Here is a 22,821-nt window from a genome sequence, read left to right on the forward strand (position 1 = left end):
CTTATCTTTGTCCCCACTTTATACAGGAGGCAACCGAGGCCCACAGAGCCCACATGAGGGGTCCAAGGCCACACAGTGAGAAAAGAACAGGGTTTAAACGCAGACTCGGCCAGGCGTGGTGGCTCACACCTGTAATCCCAACACTTTGGGAGGGCGAGGCGGGTGGATCACCTGAGGTCAGGAGTTCGAGACCAGCCTGGCCAACATGGAGAAACCCCGTCTCTACTAAAAATACAAAAATAAGCCAGGCATGGTGGTGCACACCTGTAATCCCAGATACTTGAGAGGCTGAGGCAGGAGAATCGCTTGAACCTGGGAGGGGGAGGTTGCAGTGAGCCGAGGTCATGCCACTGCACTCCAACCTGGGCTACAGAGTGAGACTCTGTCTCAAAAAAAAAAACAAAAAAAAAAAAAAACAGACTCATGTGGCTTCATGCCAGCCCTTGGCAAGACCCTCCCAGCTCAGCCACATTCCGGGCCCTCCCTTGTCAGCCACTCCAGCCTCTCTCTGCAGCCTCTGTTGGCTCCTCTGTCCAGTGGGGACAAGGAGCTGGGTGGATGCACCTGCTGCTGGCCATGAGACCTGGGGGAAGCTGGGATCCACGGCACAGTTAGAGCCCGAGCAAATCAACTCAGTGATCAACAATGTGATCCCTGAAGCATCCAGAAATTCAAACACAGTGGGCAGCCCTGAAGTCAGACCTCACTCTGTGGCAATCACAGTCCTCGCTCGGTCCTTTTGGGAAAGCCGCATCACACCTCCCCTCTGTGGCAGTCTGTCTACCTGCTTCTACCCTTCTGCCCTTCATTCATTCATTCATTCCCTCCATATTCACTGAGCACTCACTGTGTGTCTAGGACTGACCCAGGCACTGGGAATACAGCCGAGAGCAAGACAGACAAGGCCCCAGCCCTCCGGACAGGGGCAGACAAGAAACAAGGTGTCAATCAAGAGTTTTGCAGGAGACCGGCTGGGCGCGGAGGCTCACACCCATAATCCCAGCACTTTGGGAGGCTCGGGTGGGCTGATCACTTGAGGTCAGGAGTTCGAGACCAGCCTGGATAACATGAAGAGACCCCATCTCTACTAAAAATACAAAAAATAGCTGGGCATGGTGGCACGCGCCTGTAATTCCAGCTACTCAAGAGGCTGAGGTGGGAGGATTGCTTGGACCTAGGAGGTGGAGGTTGCAGTGAGTGGAGATCGTGGCACTGCACTCCAGCTCGGGCAACAGAGCAAGACTCCTCCATCTCAAAAACAAACCAACAAACAAACAAATGAAAAAATAAACTTTGCAGAAGATCAGAGAGAGTGACTGTGCTGGAAGCTGAGAGGGCGGGGGCGTGAGGATTCCCCAGTCCCGAAGTAGAGCCTGGGCTGAGAGCCAGAGCCTCTGGGTGCCTTGAGGCCCCAAGTGATCAATTCCCCAGCACAGTGATCCCCAGTCATCACATTCCCGGCTCTCTCGGGCAGGCCCAAGTCCACCCGGAGTCCTTCGTGCTGCAGCCACAGACCTGGGCTCTCTGCATATATGTCCGTTCCATCCCTTGTCTGTCATTCATCCATCCATCTATGCAACACATATTTAGGCAAATCCCAACCACACGCTGGGCACTGGGGAAAAATCAGTGCTCAGCAAGGGAGGGAGACAGGCCATTTGTGGATCATCGCGCAAATGAAAATTTCAGGCAGTGCTAAGAGTTTTAAAGAACAACCCACAGAGCGGTGTGCTGAGGAGTTAGTTGCCTTAGAACCACGGTGAGAAGCCCCCAACCCCGGATGCCGTCAGGGCTTGTAGGGACCCCCTCGCCCACAAGCCACCCTGAATCCTCCCAATGCCCCGAGTGCCATGAGCCAGTCCCTGCTGTCTAACCTTACTCCCTCCTGCTGCAATCACAGCCTAGCCCCGTTTCCACAAACGCCAGGACGGCACCTCTGTTTTGCGTGTGACTATTCAGCAAACATCACCTGCAGAGCACAGCAAACACAGCCATGAATAAGATAAACCCAACTTCTCCCCTCTCTTTCTTCTCCCCCATTCCCTCTCCCCTCCCGGGTCCCCTCCGCCTCTCCTGCAGACGCTCACCTTCAGAAAGGAGGGACGGGGCTCTCCGGTGGCCCAGGACCTAGACAGAGCAGCCAGACAGCAGAGGCTGAAGGAAACACGTCCCCTCACATGGGGAGATTTTAAGCCTGGGCTAGGAGTGATGTCATTTGTCATGGCCTGGATCTCGGAGGGTAATCCCGGCCAAGGTGGGGGACTCGACTGGGCACCAGGAGGTGACATTGGCTGGGAGGGGGAGGGGCACCCGTCTGCTTAATCCCCTCCTCTTCCCCCCATGACATCTTGGCAATTAGGGCTGATGGGGAAGGGAGGCCCCAGCTCCTGCCAGTGACCATAAGCCCCTATTCCTCAGGGAAGTCCTTCCTTAGGTCTAACTGGTGTCTCTCCAGCTTCGGCTAGTACCCTAAGAGAGCGGCATCAAAGAGGAAGGAGAGAACTGTCAGAGGGTCCTGAGAGATCATCTGAAAAAAGAGAGACACGGAGCTTTCAGGATCCCTCTCCTGGGTCCCCGTTTCTCTCCACAACAGTCTGTCCGACAGCTAGTTTATCTCTGTACTGCCTCATTGTTCTTGGTTTCTGCCTCAGTTTCCTGTTTCTCTTTCTTTGACTTGGTCATGTCTTGTCTGTGGCCTCTCTGTCTCTGTGCTGTCAGACATGATACTCTCCTCTTTTGGGGGGCGGAGGTGGCAGGGGCTGCTTCCAGCACTGACAATAGGCAGACTCATTAGAAAGGGTGTTTTGTTTTTCTGTTTTGGGTGGAGTTTTGGGGTTTGGGATTTTTTTTCTTTTTTTTTCCTTTTTTTGGTTGAGACAGGGTTTCACTCTGTCGCCCAGGCTGGAGTGCAGTGGCATGATCACGGCTCACTGCAGCCTTGACCTCCTGTGCTCAAGGGATTCCCCCCTCCTCAGCCTCCCCAGTAGCTGAGACTTTACAGGCACATACCACGATGCCCAGCTAATGTTTTTATTTTCATAGAGATGGAGTCGCTCTATGTTGCCCAGGCTGGCCTCAAACTCCTGGCCTCAAGCGATCCTCCCACCTCGGCCTCCCAAAGTGCTGGGACTGCAGGCGTGAGCCAACAAACCCAGCACTCGCCGTCTCTCTACACACCATTGGTCTTTGTCTGGCTTCTCTGTACCTCAGTTTCTTTTCCTCTGGGCCTTGGGCTGTGGCATTTCTGCCTACTTGCCTGAATACCACTCTTTCTTTCTCCATCTGCTCCTCTCTGTCCCTGTCTTTGTCGATAAACCTGCGTTACCCCCTTGGTCTCTCTTATTCTCTCTCTTTCTCTGTCTCTCCCTGTCTATCTTGCTCTCTCTCCCCTCTCCCTCAGCCTCTGTGTCCTTCTGTTCCTGTCTGCCTGTCCCTCTCTTTGCTGTCTTTCTGCGTGTCCAGCTGTCCCTGTAACTCCAGCCTCGTCTCTGTCCCTCTGTCCTCGCTTATCCTCTGCAGCTCCAATCTCTGTTCCTCCTTCTCTTTTTCCCTGTCTCTCTCTCTCTCTCTGATTCTTGCTTCCCCTCTCCTTGGATTGCCCTCATATTTGTTTTGTTTTGTTTTGTTTTTGTTTTGAGACAGAGTCTTGCTCTGTCACCCAGGCTGGAGTGCACTAGCACCATCTCGGCTCACTGCAACCTCCACCTCCTGGGTTCAAGCAATTCTCCTGCCTCAGCCTCCCGAGTAGCTGGGAGGATTTCCTTTCATTTCTGTCCTTCTCCCTATCTTGGTACCTCTGTTGCTCTGCATTTCTGATTTTCCTGATCTCTGGCCCTCTTTATGTCTCTCTCTTCTCGTCTGTCTCTCTAGATATTAATATGTCTCCCTGAGGTCCTGGGTCCCACAAGGGTCTGTTTCACTTCCCCGTGCACCCAAACACGCACGCAAGCACACACAAGCACACATGCACACGCTCGCACACACACACACACACACAAACACACACACACACACACACATGCCTAGTAATCCCTCCTTGTGGCTGGGTCATTGTGTCTCGGCCATAAGGGGCCCTTTCTTTCTCCTCCTCCCTCCCCCAAACCCCCTGCTAGGAGAGATTAAGGCTACAGGCCTGGCTGAGGAATCAGGACAGGTCTCATTAGCTTGAAGAGCCAGGGGTGACAGCAAGAGAGGGAGGGGACGTCTGACCCTCAGCGACCAGTCCACGGGCTCCTGATGGGAGAATCCAGTCCTGGAACAGACCCTCTGGCCCTGCAGCAGGGAAGGAAGGTCAGCTGTACAGGGAGAGGGAGGAGAAAATAACTTCCAGCGGGACAGAGAAGGTGTCAGCAACTCTTAAATCATCTGCACTGGGGAATCTGGGTACTGGCTGGCTCTTGGATCCAGAGTCCTTCCAGGGGTGGGGGTACAGAGAGGTGGGTTTCAGCTGGTCCGGCACATGGCCCTGGGATCAATTAAGCTGAAATCAGATCCAAGCACTTCTTCTCTGAGCTAGGTCTTCTGAGGCAAGTTGCTTTCTTTCTCATCTCCACCCAGTGGCTTAGGCGGAAATCTGGGTGCTCAGCCTGGCCCCTAACTCCTTTCTCCTCACCACTCCCATCCAATCCATCCATAAGTCCTGTCATCTCTGCTCTCAGATCATTGTCCTACTGAAACAATATAAAGCACTGCTGGAAGAAATTAAAGAAGACTCAAGTCAATAGTGAACTATACCATGTTCACGGTTTAGATGACTCAATGTTATTAAGAGGTCAATTCTTCTCAAACTAATCCTTAGATTTACTGCAGTCCCAATCAGAATCTCCTCAGGATTTTTCTGTAGAAATTGATTGTCAAACTGATTCTGAAGTTGCTATGGAAATATAAATGATCTAGAATAATCAAAGCAGTCTTGGAAAAACAAAATGAGTTGGAGAACTTACGCCACCTGACTTTGAGACTTATTGTAATGCACGTGATTGCAGCTGGAAAAAGTGGGGTTAAGGATTAAGAAAACGTGGCACATATACACCATGGAATACTATGCAGCCATAAAAAATGATGAGTTCATGTCCATTGCAGGGACATGGATGAAGCTGGAAACCATCATTCTGAGCAAACTATCACAAGGACAGAAAACCAAACACCGCATGCTCTCGCTCATAGGTGAGAATTGAACAATGAGAACGCTTGGACACAGGGTGGGGAACATCACACACAGGGGCCTGTTGTGGGGTGGGGGGCAGGGAGAGGAATAGCATTAGGAGAAATACCTAATGTAAATGACGAGTTAAAGGGTGCAGCAAACCAACATGGCACATGTATCCATATGTAACAAACGTTACATGTACCCTAGAACTTAAAGTATAATAAAAAAGTGGGGTTAAATTCTGGGGACAGTCTGAAGATGTGTGGAATACTGGAGGATCCTTGGATCAGGTTGTTGATGAGTTTCACTCCAGGCTCTACTGCAGGATGGGGGTGCTCCTCATACCTGCACCCCCTTAGCTCCCTAACACGTTCATCCCGTTTAATTTTTTGCATTATTGACATCTCGTTTCTTGTCTGCCATTGTCAGGAGGATGGAGCCCTGTCTGTCTTGTTCTCAGCTGTATTCCCAGTACCTGGGGCTGTCTCAGACACACAGCAGTAAGTGTGTGTTCAATAAATGTGAAAGAAATGGATGGATGGATGAATGATGGATAGATGGATGGATGGATGGATGATGGATGGATGGGTGGATGATGGATGGATGGATGGATGGATGGATGGATGGATGGATGATGGATGGATGGATGGATGGATGGATGGATGATGGATGGATGGATGGATGGATGGGTGATGGATGGATGGATGGATGGTGGGGCAGAACCAGGTAGAGACACTGGCACAGAGAAGTGGTGTGATGTTTTCCCAAAAGGACCAAGGGTCTGTGATTGCAGCACTGTGAGGTCAGGCTGTGGGGCTGCCCACTGGTGTTTGAATCTCTGGATGCTTCAGGGGTCATATTGTTCCTGAGTTAATTCATTCAGGCTCTAACTGTGCCATGAATCCCGGCTTCTACCAAGTCCCATGCCTGGTAGTGGGTGCATCCACTCAGCTCCTTGTCCTCACTGGACAGAGAAGCCTACGGATACGGCAGAGAGAGGCTGGCAGGGCCGACAAGGGAGGGCCCTGAACATGGCTGAGCCGGAAGGGCCTTGCCAAGAGCTGGCATGGAGCCACGTGAGTTTGGGTTTCAACCCTGTTCTTTTCTCACTGCGTGGCCTTGGGCCCTTCATGTGGGCTCCTGGGCCTCAGTTTCCTCCTCTGCAAAGTGGATACAGTGACAAGCTGTCACAACGAGCCCTGGGAATCCCGTGGGAGCAGGGGAGGGAGCTGACCTCATCCATCTTCTAGGAACCCCAGGTAGACATGAAGGTGAAGAGCGGGGCTCTGGGGCCAGAGAGATTTAAATTCTACCCCTGGTTCTTCCACTCATCACCCGTGTGGCCTTGGGAATTAACAAAACCTCTCTCAGCCTCAGTTTCCTCCTCTGAGAAAGGGACCTCTGAGCTCTGTGGGGCTGTGAAGAGCGTCCTAAGAGGCCATATCGCCTGGTGATCAGGAGGGCACAGGCTCCGGGGCAGGTGCTGGCCCAGCCCTGGCTCTGCCGCTGATGTGCAAGACAGAACTGGAGACTGCACTTCTCTCAGCCTCAGTTTCCTCCTCTGTAAAGTGGGGACGATACCAGAAGCCGCCTGGGAGGAAGTTTCCACGGAGTTATTGTTCCCTGAGATCTTGTTCCCAACGTCTGTGGTTCATGCAGTGTGTGAGAAGCTGGGACCTGTGGGCACCTCCCTCCTTCCCAGGCTCAGTCTCCCTGCCTGTAGAATGGAGTTATCTGCATGTCTGCGCCACAAGGTGGCTGTGAGCATTCAGGCCTTACCTGTGAGAACAACTGCTCAGGTGGGAACCTGGGACCCAGTGGGTGCCGAACTCCACAGCTCTGAGAACCAGCCTGGGGCCTCCCAGGTTGCTCCCCAGGGCAAGGACACTGATCTCCCTTGTTCCACCATTTGAGATCATAAAACATCAGTGCCTGGATATTCAACCAGGTTGCAGAAGACTTATACAGGCATTTCAAAAGTGAGAATAGCAAATAATCCACCAGTGTATAACACAGGGCTCACCTTCATCATCAGGGAACTGCAAACAAAAAGCTCATATTGGGCCGGGCGCGGTGGCTCACACCTATAATCCCAGCACTTTGGGAGGCTGAGGCGGGCAGATCACGAGGTCAGGAGATCGAGACCATCCTGGCTAATGCGGTGAAACCCCATTTCTACTAAAAAATACAAAAAATAGCCAGGCGTGGTGGCGGGCGCCTGTAGTCCCAGCTACTCAGGAGGCTGAGGCAGGAGAATGGCGTGAGCCTGGGAGGTGGAGCTTGCAGTGAGCTGAGATTGCGCCACCGCACTCCAGCCTGGGCGACAGAGCGAGACTCCGTCTCAAAAAAAAAAAAAAAAAAAAAATCCCAGGGGTTTGGGAGGCCAAGGCAGGAGGATCATTTGAGGCTCAGATTAGAGACTGAGGCCAGCCTGGGCAACATAGTGAGACCCTATCTCTACAAAATAAAATATATTAGGAGGGGGAGGAGGCCAAAAAAATATAATTTTAAAAAATTAAAAAGAAGGCCAGGTGCAATGGTTCACACCTGTAATCCCAGCACTTTGGGAAGCCAAGGTGGGAGGATCGCTTAAGCTCAGGAGTTCGAGGCCAGCCCGGCCCACATGGCAAAACCCCGTCTCTACTAAAAATACAAAAACTTAGCCATATGGTGGCGCGCACCTATAATCCCAGCTACTCAGGAGGCTGAGGCATGAGAATCGCTTGAACCCAGGTGGCGGAGGATGCAGTGAGCCGAGACTGATCACACCACTGCACGCCAGCCTGGGCAACAGAGCGAGATCCTGTCTCAAAAATATATATATATATATAAATAAATAAACAAACAAACAATATTTGAGACCAGTCGTGTTTGCCTCCCAAAACTGTGTCCTCAACTACCCCGCTACAGATGACCCAGAGTCTAAATAAGACTTGTCCCAAGTCCCAAAGAAACACTCCAGGGTCCTCTCCAGCTCTTGAAATTTAAAGTAGGGCCGGGCGCGGTGGCTCACGCTTGTAATCCCAGCACTTTGGGAGGCCGAGGCGGGCGGATCACGAGGTCGGGAGATCGAGACCACGGTGAAACCCTGTCTCTACTAAAAATACAAAAAATTAGCCGGGCGTGGTGGCGGGCGCCTGTAGTCCCAGCTACTCGGAGAGGCTGAGGCAGGAGAATGGCGTGAACCCGGGAGGCGGAGCTTGCAATGAGCCGAGATTGCGCCACTGCACTCCAGCCTGGGCGATAGAGCGAGACTCCGTCACAAAAAAAAAAAAAAAAAAAGAAATTTAAAGTAACCGAGGGCTCAAAGAGCTTTTGTTGATATTGACTATGTATCTATTGCTACTTACTGTATTGGAAATTATTTATTTTTACTTTTTTTTTTGAGACAGGGGCTTGCTCTGTTGCCCAGGCTGGAGTGCAGTGATGTGATCTCAGCTCACTGAAGCCTCGACCTCCTGGGCTCAAATAATCCTCTCCTCTCAGCCTCCTGAGTAGCTGGAACTACAGGTGCACACCACCACACCTGCCTTTTTTTTTTTTTTTTTGTAGAAACAGGGGTCTCACTATGTTTCCCAGGCTGGTCTCAACCTCCTGATCTCAAGTGATCCTCCCACCTGGGCCTCCCAAAGTGCGGGGATTACAGGCATGAGCCACTGGGCCTGGCATGAAGTAGAAATTAAAAGTGTGGAATTTTAAAAATACTTTTGAAGATTTTAAATTTTACTTAAAATGTATTTTGAGCCAGGTGCGGTGGCTCATGCCTGTAATCCCAGCACTTTGGGAGGCCAAGGTGGGTGGATCACGAGGTCAGGAATTCGAGACCAGCCTGACCAACGTGGTAAAAACCCATCTCTACTGAAACTACAAAACTTAGCCAGGCATGGTGTTGCACGCCTGTAATCCCAAGTACTCAGGAGGCTGAGGCAGGACGATCGCTTGAACCCGGGAGGCGGAGGTTGCAGTGAGCCGAGCTCACACCACTGCACTCCAGCCTAGGCAACATAGCGAGACTGTCTCAAAAAAAAAATATATATATATATATATATATTTATTTATTTATTTATTTATTTATTTATTGAGCTAGGCACAATGACTCACGCCTGTAATCCCAGCACTTTGGGAGGCCAAGAAGGGCAGATCACTTGTGGTCAGGAGCTCAAGACCAGCCTGGCCAACATAGTGAAACCCCCTCTCTGCTAAAAATACAAAATTAGCCAGGCGTGGTGGCACATGCCTGTAATCCCAGCTACTTGGGAGGCTGAGGCAGGAGAATTGCTTGAATCCAGGAGGCAGAGGTTGCAGTGAGCCAAGATCGCACCGTTGCACTCCAGCCTGGGCGACAAGAGCGAAACTCAGTCTCAAAAAAAAAAAAACAAAAATGTATTTTTAATTCTGTATCAAATTCTTTTTCATGTTTCACTTGGACAGCTCCAAAATGCAAGATGCTTCACATCGGAGGTAGACCCCAGGACTCTGCAAAGATTCCTTGCAGTTCAGACCCTTCGAAAACATTCCCAGCTCAGGAAACCTCAGGTCATCTCTGAGGGCCTTGATCAGACACCTCCAGATCCCCATGCTTGCACTCCCCTTCCCAGTCTCCAGGACCCCATTACCCCTAAAGGAACAGAGAGGGGAGAGTGAGTAGGAAGTCAGGGTAGAGGTTAATAATAAACTTTATTCTTATTTTTTAAGACAGGGTCTCGCTATGTTGCCTAGGCTGGTCTCAAGCTCCTGGGCTCAAACGATCCTCCTGCCTTAGCTTCCCAAAGTGCTGGGGTTACAAGCGTCAGCCACAGCGCATAATAAACCTTAAAAATCAACAATGTTGACTGGGCACTGTGGCTCACACCTGTAATCCCAGCACTTTGGGAGGCCGAGGTGGACAGATCACTTGAGGTCAGGAGTTCAAGACCAGCCTGGCCAACACGGTGAAACCCCACCTCTACTGAAATACAAAAATTTGCTCTGCGTGGTGGTGGATGCCTGTATTCCCAGCTATTGGGAGGCTGAGACAGGAGAATCCTTTGAACCCAGGAGGCAGAGGTTTCAGTGAGCAGAGATCACACCACTGCACTCCAGCCTGGCTGACAGAACAGGACTCTGTCTCAAAAAAAAAAAAAAAAAAAAATCAGCAATGTTGGCACCTTTCTAACCCCTTAAATGTGGTTCCCTTAAACAGCCAGGGAATATGCCTGTGTCCACTCCCTAACTCCCCCCACCCCACCCCCGCCCCCGCCCAGCCCTTCCCTGACCCCTCCGTCTTCTGGTCTCCCTCGTCCTCTGCTGCCCCCTGGTGGCCATCCTGGTCCCTGGTCTCCCCAGCGCCGCCTCTCTGACCCTGTCCTAGTCCCATTTAGCAAATGTTCCAATCCTCTTAGGCCAGGCCAGCCTCAGCAGAGCAGAGAGAATTAGATCCGATTTGGGGGTTGGGGGCGCAGACTTCCAGGATATAATGAAAACTCCTTCTGCTTGTCAGACCCTGGAAGGGGGTAGACACAAAGCAGCTCACACACTGGGACCCCACAAGGGGCAATGAGGAGGGGAAACTGAGGAACAGAGAAAGGGGGAGACAGAGGGGCAGGGTGGGGGGACGCCAAGGGGCAGAGAGGGCACCTGGAGGCTGAGAGGTCTTGCTCCCCGCGCCTGGAAAGTGTCTTCCCAACTTGGCTCTCGCCGCCACGGTCACCGGAGTGCCTAGTGCCTCCACCTGCAATTCTGGAACAACTGTCCTCTCTACAAGGACCCGATTCTCTCATCCAGGGTTACTTATTAATTCTTGGCATGTGGCTTTTTGTTTTTTGTGTGTTTTCGGGGGGGTTGTGGGCTTTTGGGGGATTTTGCTTGTTTGTTTGTTTGTTGAGACAGGGTCTCACCCTGTTGCCCAGGCTGGAGTGCAGGTGAGGGAATCAGAGCTTATTGCAGCCTCAGCCTCCCAGACTCCAGCGATCCTCCCACCTCAGCCTCCCAAGTAGCTGGGACTACAGGAGCACGCCACTCCGCCTGGCTAATTTTGGCGGGGAGGGGGTTGTTTTATTATTATTTATTTATTTATTTATTTATTTATTTATTTATTTATTTATTTATTTTTTGAGACACAGTCTCACTCTGTCCCCCAGGCTGGAGTGCAGTGGTGTGAACTCAGCTCACTGTAACCTCCACCTCCTGGGTTCAAGCGATTCTCCTGCTTCAACCTCCTGAGTAGCTAGCATTACAGGTGCAGGCCACCACACCTGGCTAATTTTTTGTATTTTTAATACAGACTGGGTTTCACCATGTTGGCCAGGCTGGTCTTGAACTACTGACCTCAAGTGGTCCACCCACCTCGGCCTCCTAAAGCGCTAGGATTACAGGCATGAGCCACCAGGCCCAGGCTTTTTTGTTTAGTTTTTGGTTTTGGGGTTTTTTTTTGAGATGGAGTCTCACTCTGTGGCCCAGGCTGAAGTGCTGTGTTTCTCACTTAACCTTTGCTTTATTCTGTTTCTCTCTTTTAATTTCTGCCTCAGTGTGATCTTGGCTCACTGCAACCTCCCCTCCTGGGTTCAAGCGATTCTCCTGCCTCAGCCTCCCAAGTAACTGGGACTATAGGCACACACCACCACGCCCAACTAATTTTTTGTAGTTTTAGTAGAGACAGAATTTCACCATATTGGCCAGGCTGGTCTCGAACCCCTCACCTCAATTGATCCTCCTGACTCGGCCTCCCAAAGTGCTGGGATTACAGGCATGGGCCACCATGGCTGGCCATTTTTTATTTTTATTTATTTATTTTTTTTGAGACGGAGTCTCACTTTGTTGCCCAGGCTGGAGTGCAGTGACACAATCTCGGCTCACTGCAAGCTCCGCCTCCCGGGGTTCACACCATTCTCCTGCCTCAGCCTCCCGAGTAGCTGGGACTACAGGTGCCCGCCACTACACCCGGCTAATTTTTTTGCATTTTTAATAGAGACGGGGTTTCACCGTGTTAGCCAGGATGGTCTCGATCTCCTGACCTCGTGATCCGCCCGCCTCTGCCTCCAAAAGTGCTGGGATTACAGGCATGAGCCACCGCGCCGGGCCCCATTTTTTATATTTTTTAAGAGAGAAAAGGTCTCGCTATGTTGCCCAGGCTGGTCTCGAACTCCTGGCCTCAAGCAGTCCACCCACCTCAGCCTCCCAAGGTGCTGGGATTACAGGCATGAGCCATAGCGCCCAGCCTATTCTGTGATTCTTTGAGTAACGCCTGCCTTCCCCCACTTGGACGACGAGTTCCCTGGGAACAAGGGCTGCACCCGTTAACTCTCTGGAGGTGCTTAGATCAGTCCCTTGAATGTACTGAGCACTTAATAAATACAGGCAGTTCTCAGGCCAGGCATGGGTGGCTCACGCCTGTAATCCCAGCACACTGGGAGGCCAAGGTGGGCGGATCACCTGAGGTCAGGAGTTCAAGACCAGCCTGACCAACATGGAGAAACTCTATCTCTACTAAAAATACAAAATTAGCCGGGCGTGGTGGCAGGTGCCTGTAATCCCAGCTACTTGGGAGACTGAGGCAGGAGAATTGCTTGAGCCTGGGAGGAAGACGTTGCAGGGAGCTGAGATTGCACCATTGCACTCCAGCCTGGGCAACAAAAGCGAAACTCTGTCTCAAAATATATATATAAAATAAAATAAAAATAAATAAATACAGGCAGTTCTCCTCATTCTTGTTATGTTCTATGAAGTTGCCATGAACATGGTCTTAGCCAATAAGGAACCACTGCTCCCAGGGGAAATACAGATTTGGGGTCCTGCAAGGCTCTGCTCACACTATTGTCATCAATCGATCAATACCTCACCCTGGTTCATGCGTGTTTCGGTTTAAAGACACCTTATTGAATATATGTTGTTGATTCATTCAAATTAAACTCAGGGCCGGCCAGGTGCGGTGGCTCACACCTGTAATTTTAGAACTTTGGGAGGCTAAGGCGGGCTGACCACCTAAGGTCAGGAGTTTGAGACCATCCTGGCCAACATGGTGAAACTCCGTCTCTACTAAAAATACAAAAATTAGGCAAGCATGGTGGCGGGCGCCTGTAATCCCAGCTACTCTGGAGGCTGAGGCAGGAGAATCCCTTGAACCCAGGAGGCAGAAGTTGCAGTGAGCCGAGATCACTCCACTGCAGTCCAGCCTGGGTGACAGAGAGAGATCCTGTCTCAAAAAATAAAATTTTAAAAAAAAAAGAGAGAGAGAAAGGACAGTGTTTCAAGTATGAATGTCCAGACACCGAGAGGTACCCCAATGGCAGAAAGACATTGAACAAGATTCTAGAAAGCAGAGGCCAACCTCACGCCTTCATCACCCCGACTCTGATCTGCCCCAATATTGTCTTCAAAGCCCCAACGACTCCTTGTTGCCCGTGTGCCCCTCCTGAACCCCCTCCCCCTGCACCAAGTGATACCCTCACAATGCAGAGGATGGGGAGGTGTCTGTGGGCCTCTTGGGGGCAGGAGCAGAGATGAGTCAACCCCACCAAGAGGCCAACCCCATCAGAGCCCACAGGCATAGGGTAAAAGAGGAGATTGAAGAATTGATGGAAGGCTGGATGCGCCTGTAATCCCAGCACTTTGGGAGGCTGAGGTGGGCAGACCACAGGGTCAGGAGTTCAAGACCAGTCTGGCCAATATGGTGAAATGCTGTCTCTACTAAAAATACAAAAATTAGCTGGGCGTGGTGGCGGGCGCCTGTAATCCCAGCTACTCAGGAGGCTGAGGCAGGAGAAGGGTTTGAACCCAAGAGGCAGAGGTTGCAGTGAGCCGAGATCCGGCCACTGTACTCCAGCCTGGGCGACAGAGCGAGACTCTGTCTCAAAAAAAAAAAAAAAAAAAATTGATGGATAAGGAGAGAGCCATTGTTTCTGTTTCTGTTCTGAAGGAATCAAATAAGAATGGATTTTTTTTTTTTTTTGAGATGGAGTCTCACTCTGTCACCCAGGCTGGAGTGCAGTGGCGCAATCTCAGCTCACTGCAACCTCTGCCTCCCGGGTTCAAGTGATTCTCCTAACTCAGTCGCCCAAGTAGCTGGGATTACAGGCGCCCTCCACCACGCCCGGCTCATTTCTGTATTTCTAGTAGAGACAGGGTTTCACCATGTTGGCCAGGCTGATCTTGAACTCCTGACCTCAGGTGATCCGCCCACCTCGGCCTCCCAAAGGGCTGGGATTACAGGTGTGAGTCATTGCGCCTGGCCAAGAATGGATTTCATAATCCCTTCTTCACACTTTTCCACCGACTTCATTCCCACTTACATCACTTTTGCCCCAGGCTCCAGAAGACCTCCCTCCATCCATGTGACTCTAGGAATTTGGCCATTGCCTGGGGAGCCCCAGGAGGAATCTCCAGAATTTCCATCCAACCCTGAAGACACATCAGCACGAGAGAAGGCCTGGGGACTTCTGTGGGCAAAGTGTTGACCAGCCCTAAGGTGGCATTCAAGGCCAGAAATGCTTCTTGTTTTCCAGGTTGTCCATTAAAAAATAATAATTATAAGCAGCAGGAAATAGAGAAAATAGACATTCCCCATCATCTCTGGGTAATTACTTTTGCAGGAGTTTTTATCATTGTTGTTATTAATTGTTCATTCAAATATATTATGGGCCGGACGAGGTGGCTCACGCCTGTAATCTCAGCACTTTGGGAGGCCAGCATGTTGCCTGGGCAACATGGCAAAACCCTGTCTCTACAAAAAATACAAAAATTAGCCAGATGTGGTGGCGCATGCACCTGTCCTGTCAGCTACTTGGGAGGCTGAGGTGGGAGAATGGCTTGAGCCAAGGAGACAGAGGTTGCAGTGAGCCGAGATCATGCCAGTGCAATGCAGCCTGGGTGATAGAGACCCTGTCTCCAAAAAAAAAAAAAAGAAAAGAAAAAGAAAAGAAAAAAGAATATATATGTGTATAATATATATTTTTGTATGAGCTTATTAAATGTGTACATTCTTCAAAATAAACAATGTGCCTGAGACAGCATTCGATATGGAAAACACAAACCCAATCGTTTAGTACGTTATTAATCAGCAACTTTGAGCTTTTCCTATTACAGACATGTGGATTCGGGAGGAAAAAAAAGAAGCCCAACGAAGTCTCTGTGTTCAAGACACATTTATTTCAGCAAACAGCAAGCAGACATCCACCAGGCAAACAAAACAAAAAATACATTAAAAATCATCATTTCTTACTAATTGGTTACCACTTCATCCCTTTTTTTAAACTTTTATTAGCATTCCATAGTCTGAGGCTGCCACAAATTAATCATCTTCTAATTTGTGGGCGTGAATTAATCCAATTAACTCAGTTGATATTTCAAAGAAATGTTACACTGAACACTGATATCTGCGCTTATTCACAGCGGAGCAAGTATTTTCCCAGGATAAGTCTCTTGCAATAAAGCATTGAGGCCAGGCGCGGTGGCTGACACCTGTAATCCCAGCATTTTGTGAGGCCAAGGTGCGTGGATCACTTGAGGTCAGGAGTTCAAGACCAGCCTGGCCAACATGGTGAAACCTCATCTCTACTAAAAATAAAATAAAAATTAAATAAAAATGTAAAAATTAGCCAGGTGTGGTGGCAGGTGCCTGTAGTCCCAGCTACTCGGAAAGCAGGAGAATCGCTTGAACCCAGGAGGCAGAGGTTCCAGTGAGCTGAGATCACACCACTGCACTTTAGTCTGGGTGACAGATCAAGACTCGGTCTTAATAAATCAATCAATCAATCAATCAATCAATAAAATAAGAAACTTGGCCAGGTGTGGTGGCTCACGCCTGTAATCCCAGCACTTTGGGAGGCCAAGGCGGGTGGATCACCTGAGGTCAGGAGTTCGAGACCAGCCTGGACAACACGGTGAAAACCCATCTCTACTAAAAAATACAAAAATTAGCCAGGCATGATGGCAGGTGCCTGTAATCCCAGCTACTCAGGAGGCTGAGACAGGAGAATTGCTTGAACCTGGGAGGCGGAGGGTGCAGTGAGCTGAGATCACGCCATTGCACTCCAGCCTGGGCAACAAGAGTGAAATTCCGTCTCAAAATAAATAAAATAAAACAAAATAAGAAAATTACCCAGACATGGTGTTACATGCCTGTAGTCCCAGCTACTCAGGAGGCTGAGGTGGGAGGATCACTTAAACCCCAGAGGTCGAGGCTGCAGTGAGTTGTGATTGACTCCACTGCACTCCAGTCTGGGCAACAGAGCAAGACCCTGTCTCAAAAAAATCAATCATTGAGTCAAAGAGTACTATACACATTTCATCCTTTAACAGATGTCATGGAGTTAATTTCAAAAACAAAAATCTCCAAAAATCTTTTACCAACCTACACTTCATCAATGGCAAGAGAAAACCACATTCTCTGGGTCTACACTTGATCCATCTCTTTGATCTTGGCCAAGCCACAGGGCAATATGCTGAGTATTGCATTAATTTATATTTTTTATTGATATGTAATCCATCTAATATCAAAGTACCCACTTAAAGTATACAATTCAGGGCTGGGTGTCGTGGCTCATGCCTGTAATCCCAGCACTTTGAGAAGCTAAGGCGAGCGAATTACTTGAGGCCAGGAGTTTGAGACTAGCCTGGCCAACACGATGAAACCCCATCTGTACTAAAAATAGAAAAAATTTTACTGGGTGTGGTAACACACACCTGTAATCCCAGCTACTCAGGAGGCTGAGGCATGAGAATCACTTGAACTCAGGAGGCAGAGCCGAGATCACTCCACTGCACTGCAGCCTGGGCAACAGAGACTCTGTCTCAAAATAAATACATAAATAAATTTAATTAAATAAAGTATACAATTCAGGCCGGGCACGCTGGTTCATGCCTGTAATATCAGTACTTTGGGAGGCAAGGTGGGCTGATTGTTTAAACTCAGGAGTTCGAGACGAGACTGGGCAACATGGCAAAACAAAAAGAAAAGAATAATCATAAAGTACAAAATGAAATGGTTTTGGCCAGGCGTGGTGTTTCACACCTGTAATCCCAGCACTTTGGGAGGCCGAGGTGGGTGGGTCACTTGAGGTCAGGCATTCGAGACCAGCCTGGCCAACATGGTGAAACCCATTCTCTACTAAAAATACAAAAAATTAGCTGGGCGTGGTGGTGCGTGCCTGTAATCCCAGCTACTTGGGAGGCTGAGGCAGGAGTATCGCTTGAACCCGGGAGGTGGAGGTTGCAGCGAGCCGAGATCACACCACTACTGCACTCCAGCCTGGGTGACAGAGCAAGACCCCATCTCAAAAAAAAAAAAAAAAAAAAATTAAATCGTTTTTAGTCTATTTGAAGAGTTGTGCCTGCATCACGACAGTCAATTTTAGAACATTTTTCACCATCCCCAATAGCTATCCCCATAGCTATTCTCAGTTGGTCCCAATTTTCCCTTCTCCCCAACCCGTAGCAACCACTAATCTGCTTTCTGTCTCTATGGATTTGCCTATTCTGGACATTTTGTATAAATAGAATCGTATATGTGCTTTTGAGTCTGGCATCTTTCACTTGGCATCATGTTGGCAAGGTTCATCCATGCTGTAGCATGTATCAGAGCTTTATTCCTTTTCGTGGTTGAGTAATATCCCATTGTGTGAATATATGACATTTTGGGTTTCTATTTTTTGTGGGTTTTTTGGGGGGGTGTTGTTTTGTTTTTTGAGGCGGAGTCTCCCTCTATCACCCAGGCTGGAGGTCAGTGGCACGATCCCTGCAACCTCTGCCTCCCGGGTTCAAGTGATTCTCCTACCTCAGCCTAACAAGTAGCTGGGATTACAGGCTCCCCCCACCATGCTTGGCTAATTTTTTGTATTTTTAGTAGAGACGGGTTTTCACCATGTTGACCAAGCTGGCCTCAAACTCCTGACCTCAAGTGATTCGCCCAACTCAGCCTCCCAAAGTGCTGGGATTACAGGCGTGAGCCACTGCGCCCAGCCATTTTTATTTATTTTGAGATGGAGTCTCACTCTGTTGCCCAGGCTGGAGTACAGTGGCACAATCTCCACTCCCTGTAGCCTCCGCCTCCCGGGTTCAACCGATTTCCCCACCTCAGCCTCCCAAGTAGCTGAAATTCAGGTGCCAGCCACCACACCCAGCTAATTTTTGTATTTTTAGTAGAGGCAGGGTTTCGCCATGTTGGCCAGGCTGGGCTTAAGCTCCTGACCTCAGGTGATCTGCCTGCCTCAGCCTCCCAAAGTGCTGGGATTGCAGGTGTGAGCCACCGCTCCTGGCCACGCGGCATTTTGTTTATCCATGCATCAGTGGATCGATGTTTCAGCGTTTTCTCCTTTTGGGCGTAGTGAATCACGCTGCCGTGAACTTGCTTATATTTAAATGTCTATTTTCACAAAATAGTACCAGTGAGCTTGTTCATCTGTTTATGCCTTTATTGGCCAAATAAATAGCCACAGTGCAAAATCTCCGTGGTCACCACTGTGTTCTCAGCATGTCCTGTAGATGAAGCCGGACAACGTGTGCGATGAGGAATCATTGCTGGGGATGCTGCTTTCCACAACAGAACTCTAAGTAGCAGGTGAAAACAATGAGCGAGATCCGTGGTAACAATGTCTACATTTTATTGAATTTTGAAATTGATTGCATGAGTCATTTCTAGTTGCCTGCACCATGAGCCTTGTCAATCTCTCTAATCCCTGAACCCACGTGGGTCCTGCCATGGGGAAATGAGGACAGCCAGGTGTCTGACAGAGAAGACGCATCTCTGAGGGATCCGATTTCTGTAGACCAAGGTCTTGCATGGGTCCCCTGTATCATCAGCAGCAGGTTCATTCACTCACAAGGGCAGACCAGCAGTGGGCCATGGGCACATCCATCAGACCTGTGCCCCCTCCTGATACAAGTCTATACAGCTCAGAGAGGCTAGGCTCATGGGAACCCAGCTCATGAGCCCCATATATAAACTGGAATAAACCAGCACTGAAGTCATTTACTCTCCAGGAGAAACCAACAGAGGTCTATGTGAATGCCCATCAGAACTTCACCCCATGGGCAAATCCACTCCGGAAACCAAACCATTATCAGCAGGACCAATGTGTACTAAGCTCTGCTTACACCTATAGGCACCTGGGGAGCAATTTTTGGAATGCATAGTAGGGGCCAGAGTGGCCTTGAGGTACCAAAGAGGAGGTTGCAAGGTCATCCAGGAGGGAGGGATGGTGGCTGGACAAGGCGGGCAGCCCGGGAGCCGGGAGGAGTGGGTAGACTCACTGGCATTGGTCACGCGGGGCCCCAGCCCTGGGAAGGAACAAGGATGACTCCTGGGGGCTGGCTGGCAGTGCCTCTCCTGAGATGGGGACCCCAACCACAGGTCACGATGTTGACTCCCCCAACCAAACCCGCGTGGAATGCCACCTCGCCTGGGCTAGGGCCCATGAGGGTGAAACCAAGGCTGTGTTGCCCACGGAGGTTCCCCAGCTCCTAGCACAGCTCGGCAGGCAGTACCTGATCAGTGATGAAGGGTTAATCCATCATTCAACTCCTCCAGGGGGCGGGACTGCAGGGCAGGGTGGGAAAGGGAGGGTCCCGGCAGGGTGGGCCAGGGTGGGCACAGCAGAGGAGTGATTTAAGAGCCAAGCCCTTGTCAGTACACACTTGTGTTTGAGAACAGATCAGGACTCAGGATGCAAGACCCTGGTCATCTCCAAGGTGAGCGGGGACAGGGGTGTGAGGGGTCTGGGTTGATCCCGTGGCTGAGGCTGCAGAGTGCAGATCTGGGCAGCCAGAGAAGGGCTGGGCCTGTGCGGGCGGCTTCCTGTCCTGCAGAGTGGGGAGAACTTAGTGGTGTCTGGGAAATGAAAATTCATGCAGCTGGGCGCAGCCTCTCACTCCTGTGATCCCAGCTCTTTGGGAGGCCAAGGTGGGAGGATCACTTGAGCCCAGGACTCTGAAACCAGCCGGGCCAACATAGTGGGGACCCGTCTTTATCAAAAATCCAAAGATTACCCAGGGATGGTGGGGCACACCTGTGGTCCCAGCTACTCGGGAGACTAAGGCCGGGGGTTGCTTGAGCCCAGGAAGTGGAGGCTGCCTTGAGCCGTGATCACATCACTGCACTCCAGCCTGGGTGACAGAGCAAGATCCCCTCCAAGAAAGAAAAGAAGGAAAGAAATGAAACCATGCAATAGAGTGGAGCAGAGGACTGGGCAGGTGGCAGCGCCCCTGCAAGTGTCAGGGTCCCTATAACCCTTGGATGGGAGGGGATGGGGCAGCTGGGGAGGGCTGAGCAGGCTTGAGGCAGCCCCGTCTGCTCCGAGGTGAGGCGCCTACGCTGCCTGCCTTCCCAGGAGCTGTTATGCGCCCATTTCCTAAATGTGGACCCTGAGGCCCAGAGGGGTGCAAGGTCTGGTCTGGATACCAGGCTGCTATCCGCGGTGCCGCCCCAGCCCACACTGCCTGGGCTCCTGGCCTGGCGCAGGGGACGGGGTCCCTAGGGGAGCCGGGGGGCTGCCTGGGAGCTTCTCTGACCTGTTTCCCTCTCGCCCCCAGGCCCTCCCCTGGCCCCGGACCCTCCAAGGAGACAGCGGCAGGAACGCACTGTCTACAATCAGAGCCAGCAGGAAGTGCTAGAACTTTACTTTCAGAGAGAACAGTACCCGAACTACGACGAGCGACTGAATCTGGCGAAGACACTCGGCTTCAGGGAGCAACAACTGCAGGTCTGACCCCCACCCCCACCCCGCCCGCCCCAGTCACCCCAAGGAGCCTCCCACCGCTGTCACTCACCGGCCGGACCGGCCACCTCCCGCAGGGGTCCCGCCAGTGTAGACCCGGGCTGCATCCTGAGTCCTGTTCCAACTCTATGCTAGCCCAAACCCGCCCACATGATTGGCCCAGGCTGTTCCCCACGGGGTCTCCCGGTGCCCGGACCTCAGGCCCCCCTGAGAACCCGCGGTCCCTCCCCTCGAACCCTCCCTGGCCCCCGGGCTCCTGGGCGGCAGACCCCGTTCCTCCCCTCCCACCCCACCCTCCTCCCCCTCCTTTTCCCTCCCTCTCCCCTCCCTTCTCCAGGCCTGGGAGCCGGGGGCCCTCATATGGTGGGTGCGGGTGGGGGTGAACACAGGGAGAGTTTTGAGGCCGGCGCCGCCCCCAAGCGGCTCACCGGGCCGCGCGAGCCCCTCCTTCACACCTTCTCTCTGTCCCCTCTGCCCCCCAGGTGTGGTTCAAGAATCGCCGCGCCAAACTAGCTCGGGTGCGGCGGCTCCAGCAGCAGCCCCAGCGCGTCCCTGGGCGGAGAGGCCGAGGAGCCCGCGCTGCGCCTCTAGTCCCTGCAGCCGCTGCCTCCGCACCTCAGCCGGGCCCCTCAGGAATCCTTCCAGCGGCAGAACCCACGATCTGCAGCCTCGACCAGGCCTGGGGTGGCCCTGGATGCAGAGCCCAGAAGGGCATCCCAGCTGCCCTGAGTCCGGGCCTTGGCCCGATCCCTGCCGCAATCCCAGGCCCAGCTCAGGTCCCAGGCCCGATCCCAGGCCCAATTTCAGGCCCAGTCCAGATCCCAGGCCCATTTCGTGGCCCAATCCCAGGCCCAATTTCAGGCCCAGCCCAGATCCCAGGCCCAATCTCAGGCCCAAACCCAGGCCTGATCCCAGGCCCAATCTCAGGCCCAAACCCAGGCCTGATCCCAGGCCCAATCCCAGGCCCAGCCCAGCTCCCGGGCCCCATCTCAGGCCCAATCTCAAGCCCAAACCCAGGCCTGATCCCAGGCCCAATCCCAGGCCCAGCCCAGATCCCAGGCCCCATCTCAGGCCCAATCTCAAGCCCAAACCCAGGCCTGATCCCAGGCCAAATCTCAGGCCCAGGCCCAATCATAGACCCGATTCCTGGCCCAGCCCAGATCCCAGGCCCAGGCAGACTCCGAGGCCCAGGTCCCATCTTAAGTCCTGGCCGGATGCGAAGCCCTGGCTCACTTCCAGGCCTAGCCCCGATTTTAGGCCCAGGCCTAGGCTCAGGCTCAGCCCCAGCCCCAATCCCAGGCCCAGGATCACTCCCAGCCCCAGCCCCCTTATGGCCTCAGAGCCCTGATGCCTCCGACTTCTTGCCAGACACCCAGTTATTCCCTCACTTCACAGAGCTGCTCCCACCCCTAGACCCCTTGGAGGGATCCTCAGTCTCCACCATGACCTCTCAGTACCAAGAAGGGGATGACTGTATGGGCAAAAAAGACTCAGGGTCTCAGCACCAAGAGGAGGGTGGCTCTGTGAATGAAAATCACTCAGGCCCCAGGTCATTACTGGATTTATAGGGGGCCTGTGCCTGCAAAGTTCTTCAGATCCCAATGGGCCTGGAGTGGCTGATCTATACTGCTGGTGACTTTCTGCAGTGAATGCACCACCCTTTACCCACCCTGCTGCAGGTGGACATTTGCTGTCTTCACTGTGCAGCCATCACAGGTGGCTCTGCTATGAATGTGCCTGCCTCTCATTTGAATTGAGCCTGAGCATTTCTCTGCTGGGATTGGAGTCGCTGCTCACTGGGATATTTGGCATTAGTGGATCCTGCTCCAGAGCTTTCTAAAGGGCTTTTCCCAGTGCTTCTGATGGTCAGCATCTTCCCCAACACTTAGGATTGTGAGACTTTTTAATGTTTGTCGATCCAATGACTTATGGTTTTGTTATGGTTGTAATATCCATTTCCCTGATGATTGAGAGGTTAAACTCTCA

General features: G+C 51.6%; 1 protein-coding gene across 3 annotated transcripts; it reads left to right on the forward strand.

Annotated features, from left to right (window-relative positions):
- Window positions 1-5,086: 5,086 nt before the first annotated feature.
- TPRX1 (tetrapeptide repeat homeobox 1) lies at window positions 5,087-22,403 on the forward strand. Of its 3 annotated transcripts, XM_032171563.1 has the most exons (5): window positions 19,786-19,810; window positions 20,651-20,820; window positions 21,318-21,618; window positions 21,865-22,026; window positions 22,153-22,403. In XM_032171563.1, the coding sequence occupies exons 1-5, from the start codon at window positions 19,786-19,788 to the stop codon at window positions 22,401-22,403; spliced, it is 909 nt and encodes a 302-aa protein (XP_032027454.1). The 3 variants fall into 3 exon arrangements, with proteins under 3 accessions (XP_058280793.1, XP_032027454.1, XP_058280794.1); XM_058424810.1 differs by lacking the exon at window positions 19,786-19,810 and adding exons at window positions 5,087-5,166; window positions 5,579-5,649 and having other exon boundaries at window positions 21,318-22,403; XM_058424811.1 differs by having other exon boundaries at window positions 21,318-22,403.
- The last annotated feature ends 418 nt before the right edge of the window (window positions 22,404-22,821 follow it).

This window comes from Hylobates moloch, unplaced genomic scaffold (assembly GCF_009828535.3).
Source record: "Hylobates moloch isolate HMO894 unplaced genomic scaffold, HMol_V3 SCAFFOLD_12, whole genome shotgun sequence".
Taxonomy (NCBI): Eukaryota; Metazoa; Chordata; class Mammalia; order Primates; family Hylobatidae; genus Hylobates; species Hylobates moloch.

Coding starts and splice junctions, on each gene's coding strand:
- TPRX1 (XM_058424810.1), top strand. CDS start 5,087: ATGGATGAAGCTGGAAACCATCATTCTGAGCAAACTATCACAAGGACA. Junction 5,167..5,578: donor CCGCATGCTCTCGCTCATAG/GTGAGAATTGAA, acceptor TGCCATTGTCAG/GAGGATGGAGCCCTGTCTGT. Junction 5,650..20,650: donor GCTGTCTCAGACACACAGCA/GTAAGTGTGTGT, acceptor TCTCGCCCCCAG/GCCCTCCCCTGGCCCCGGAC.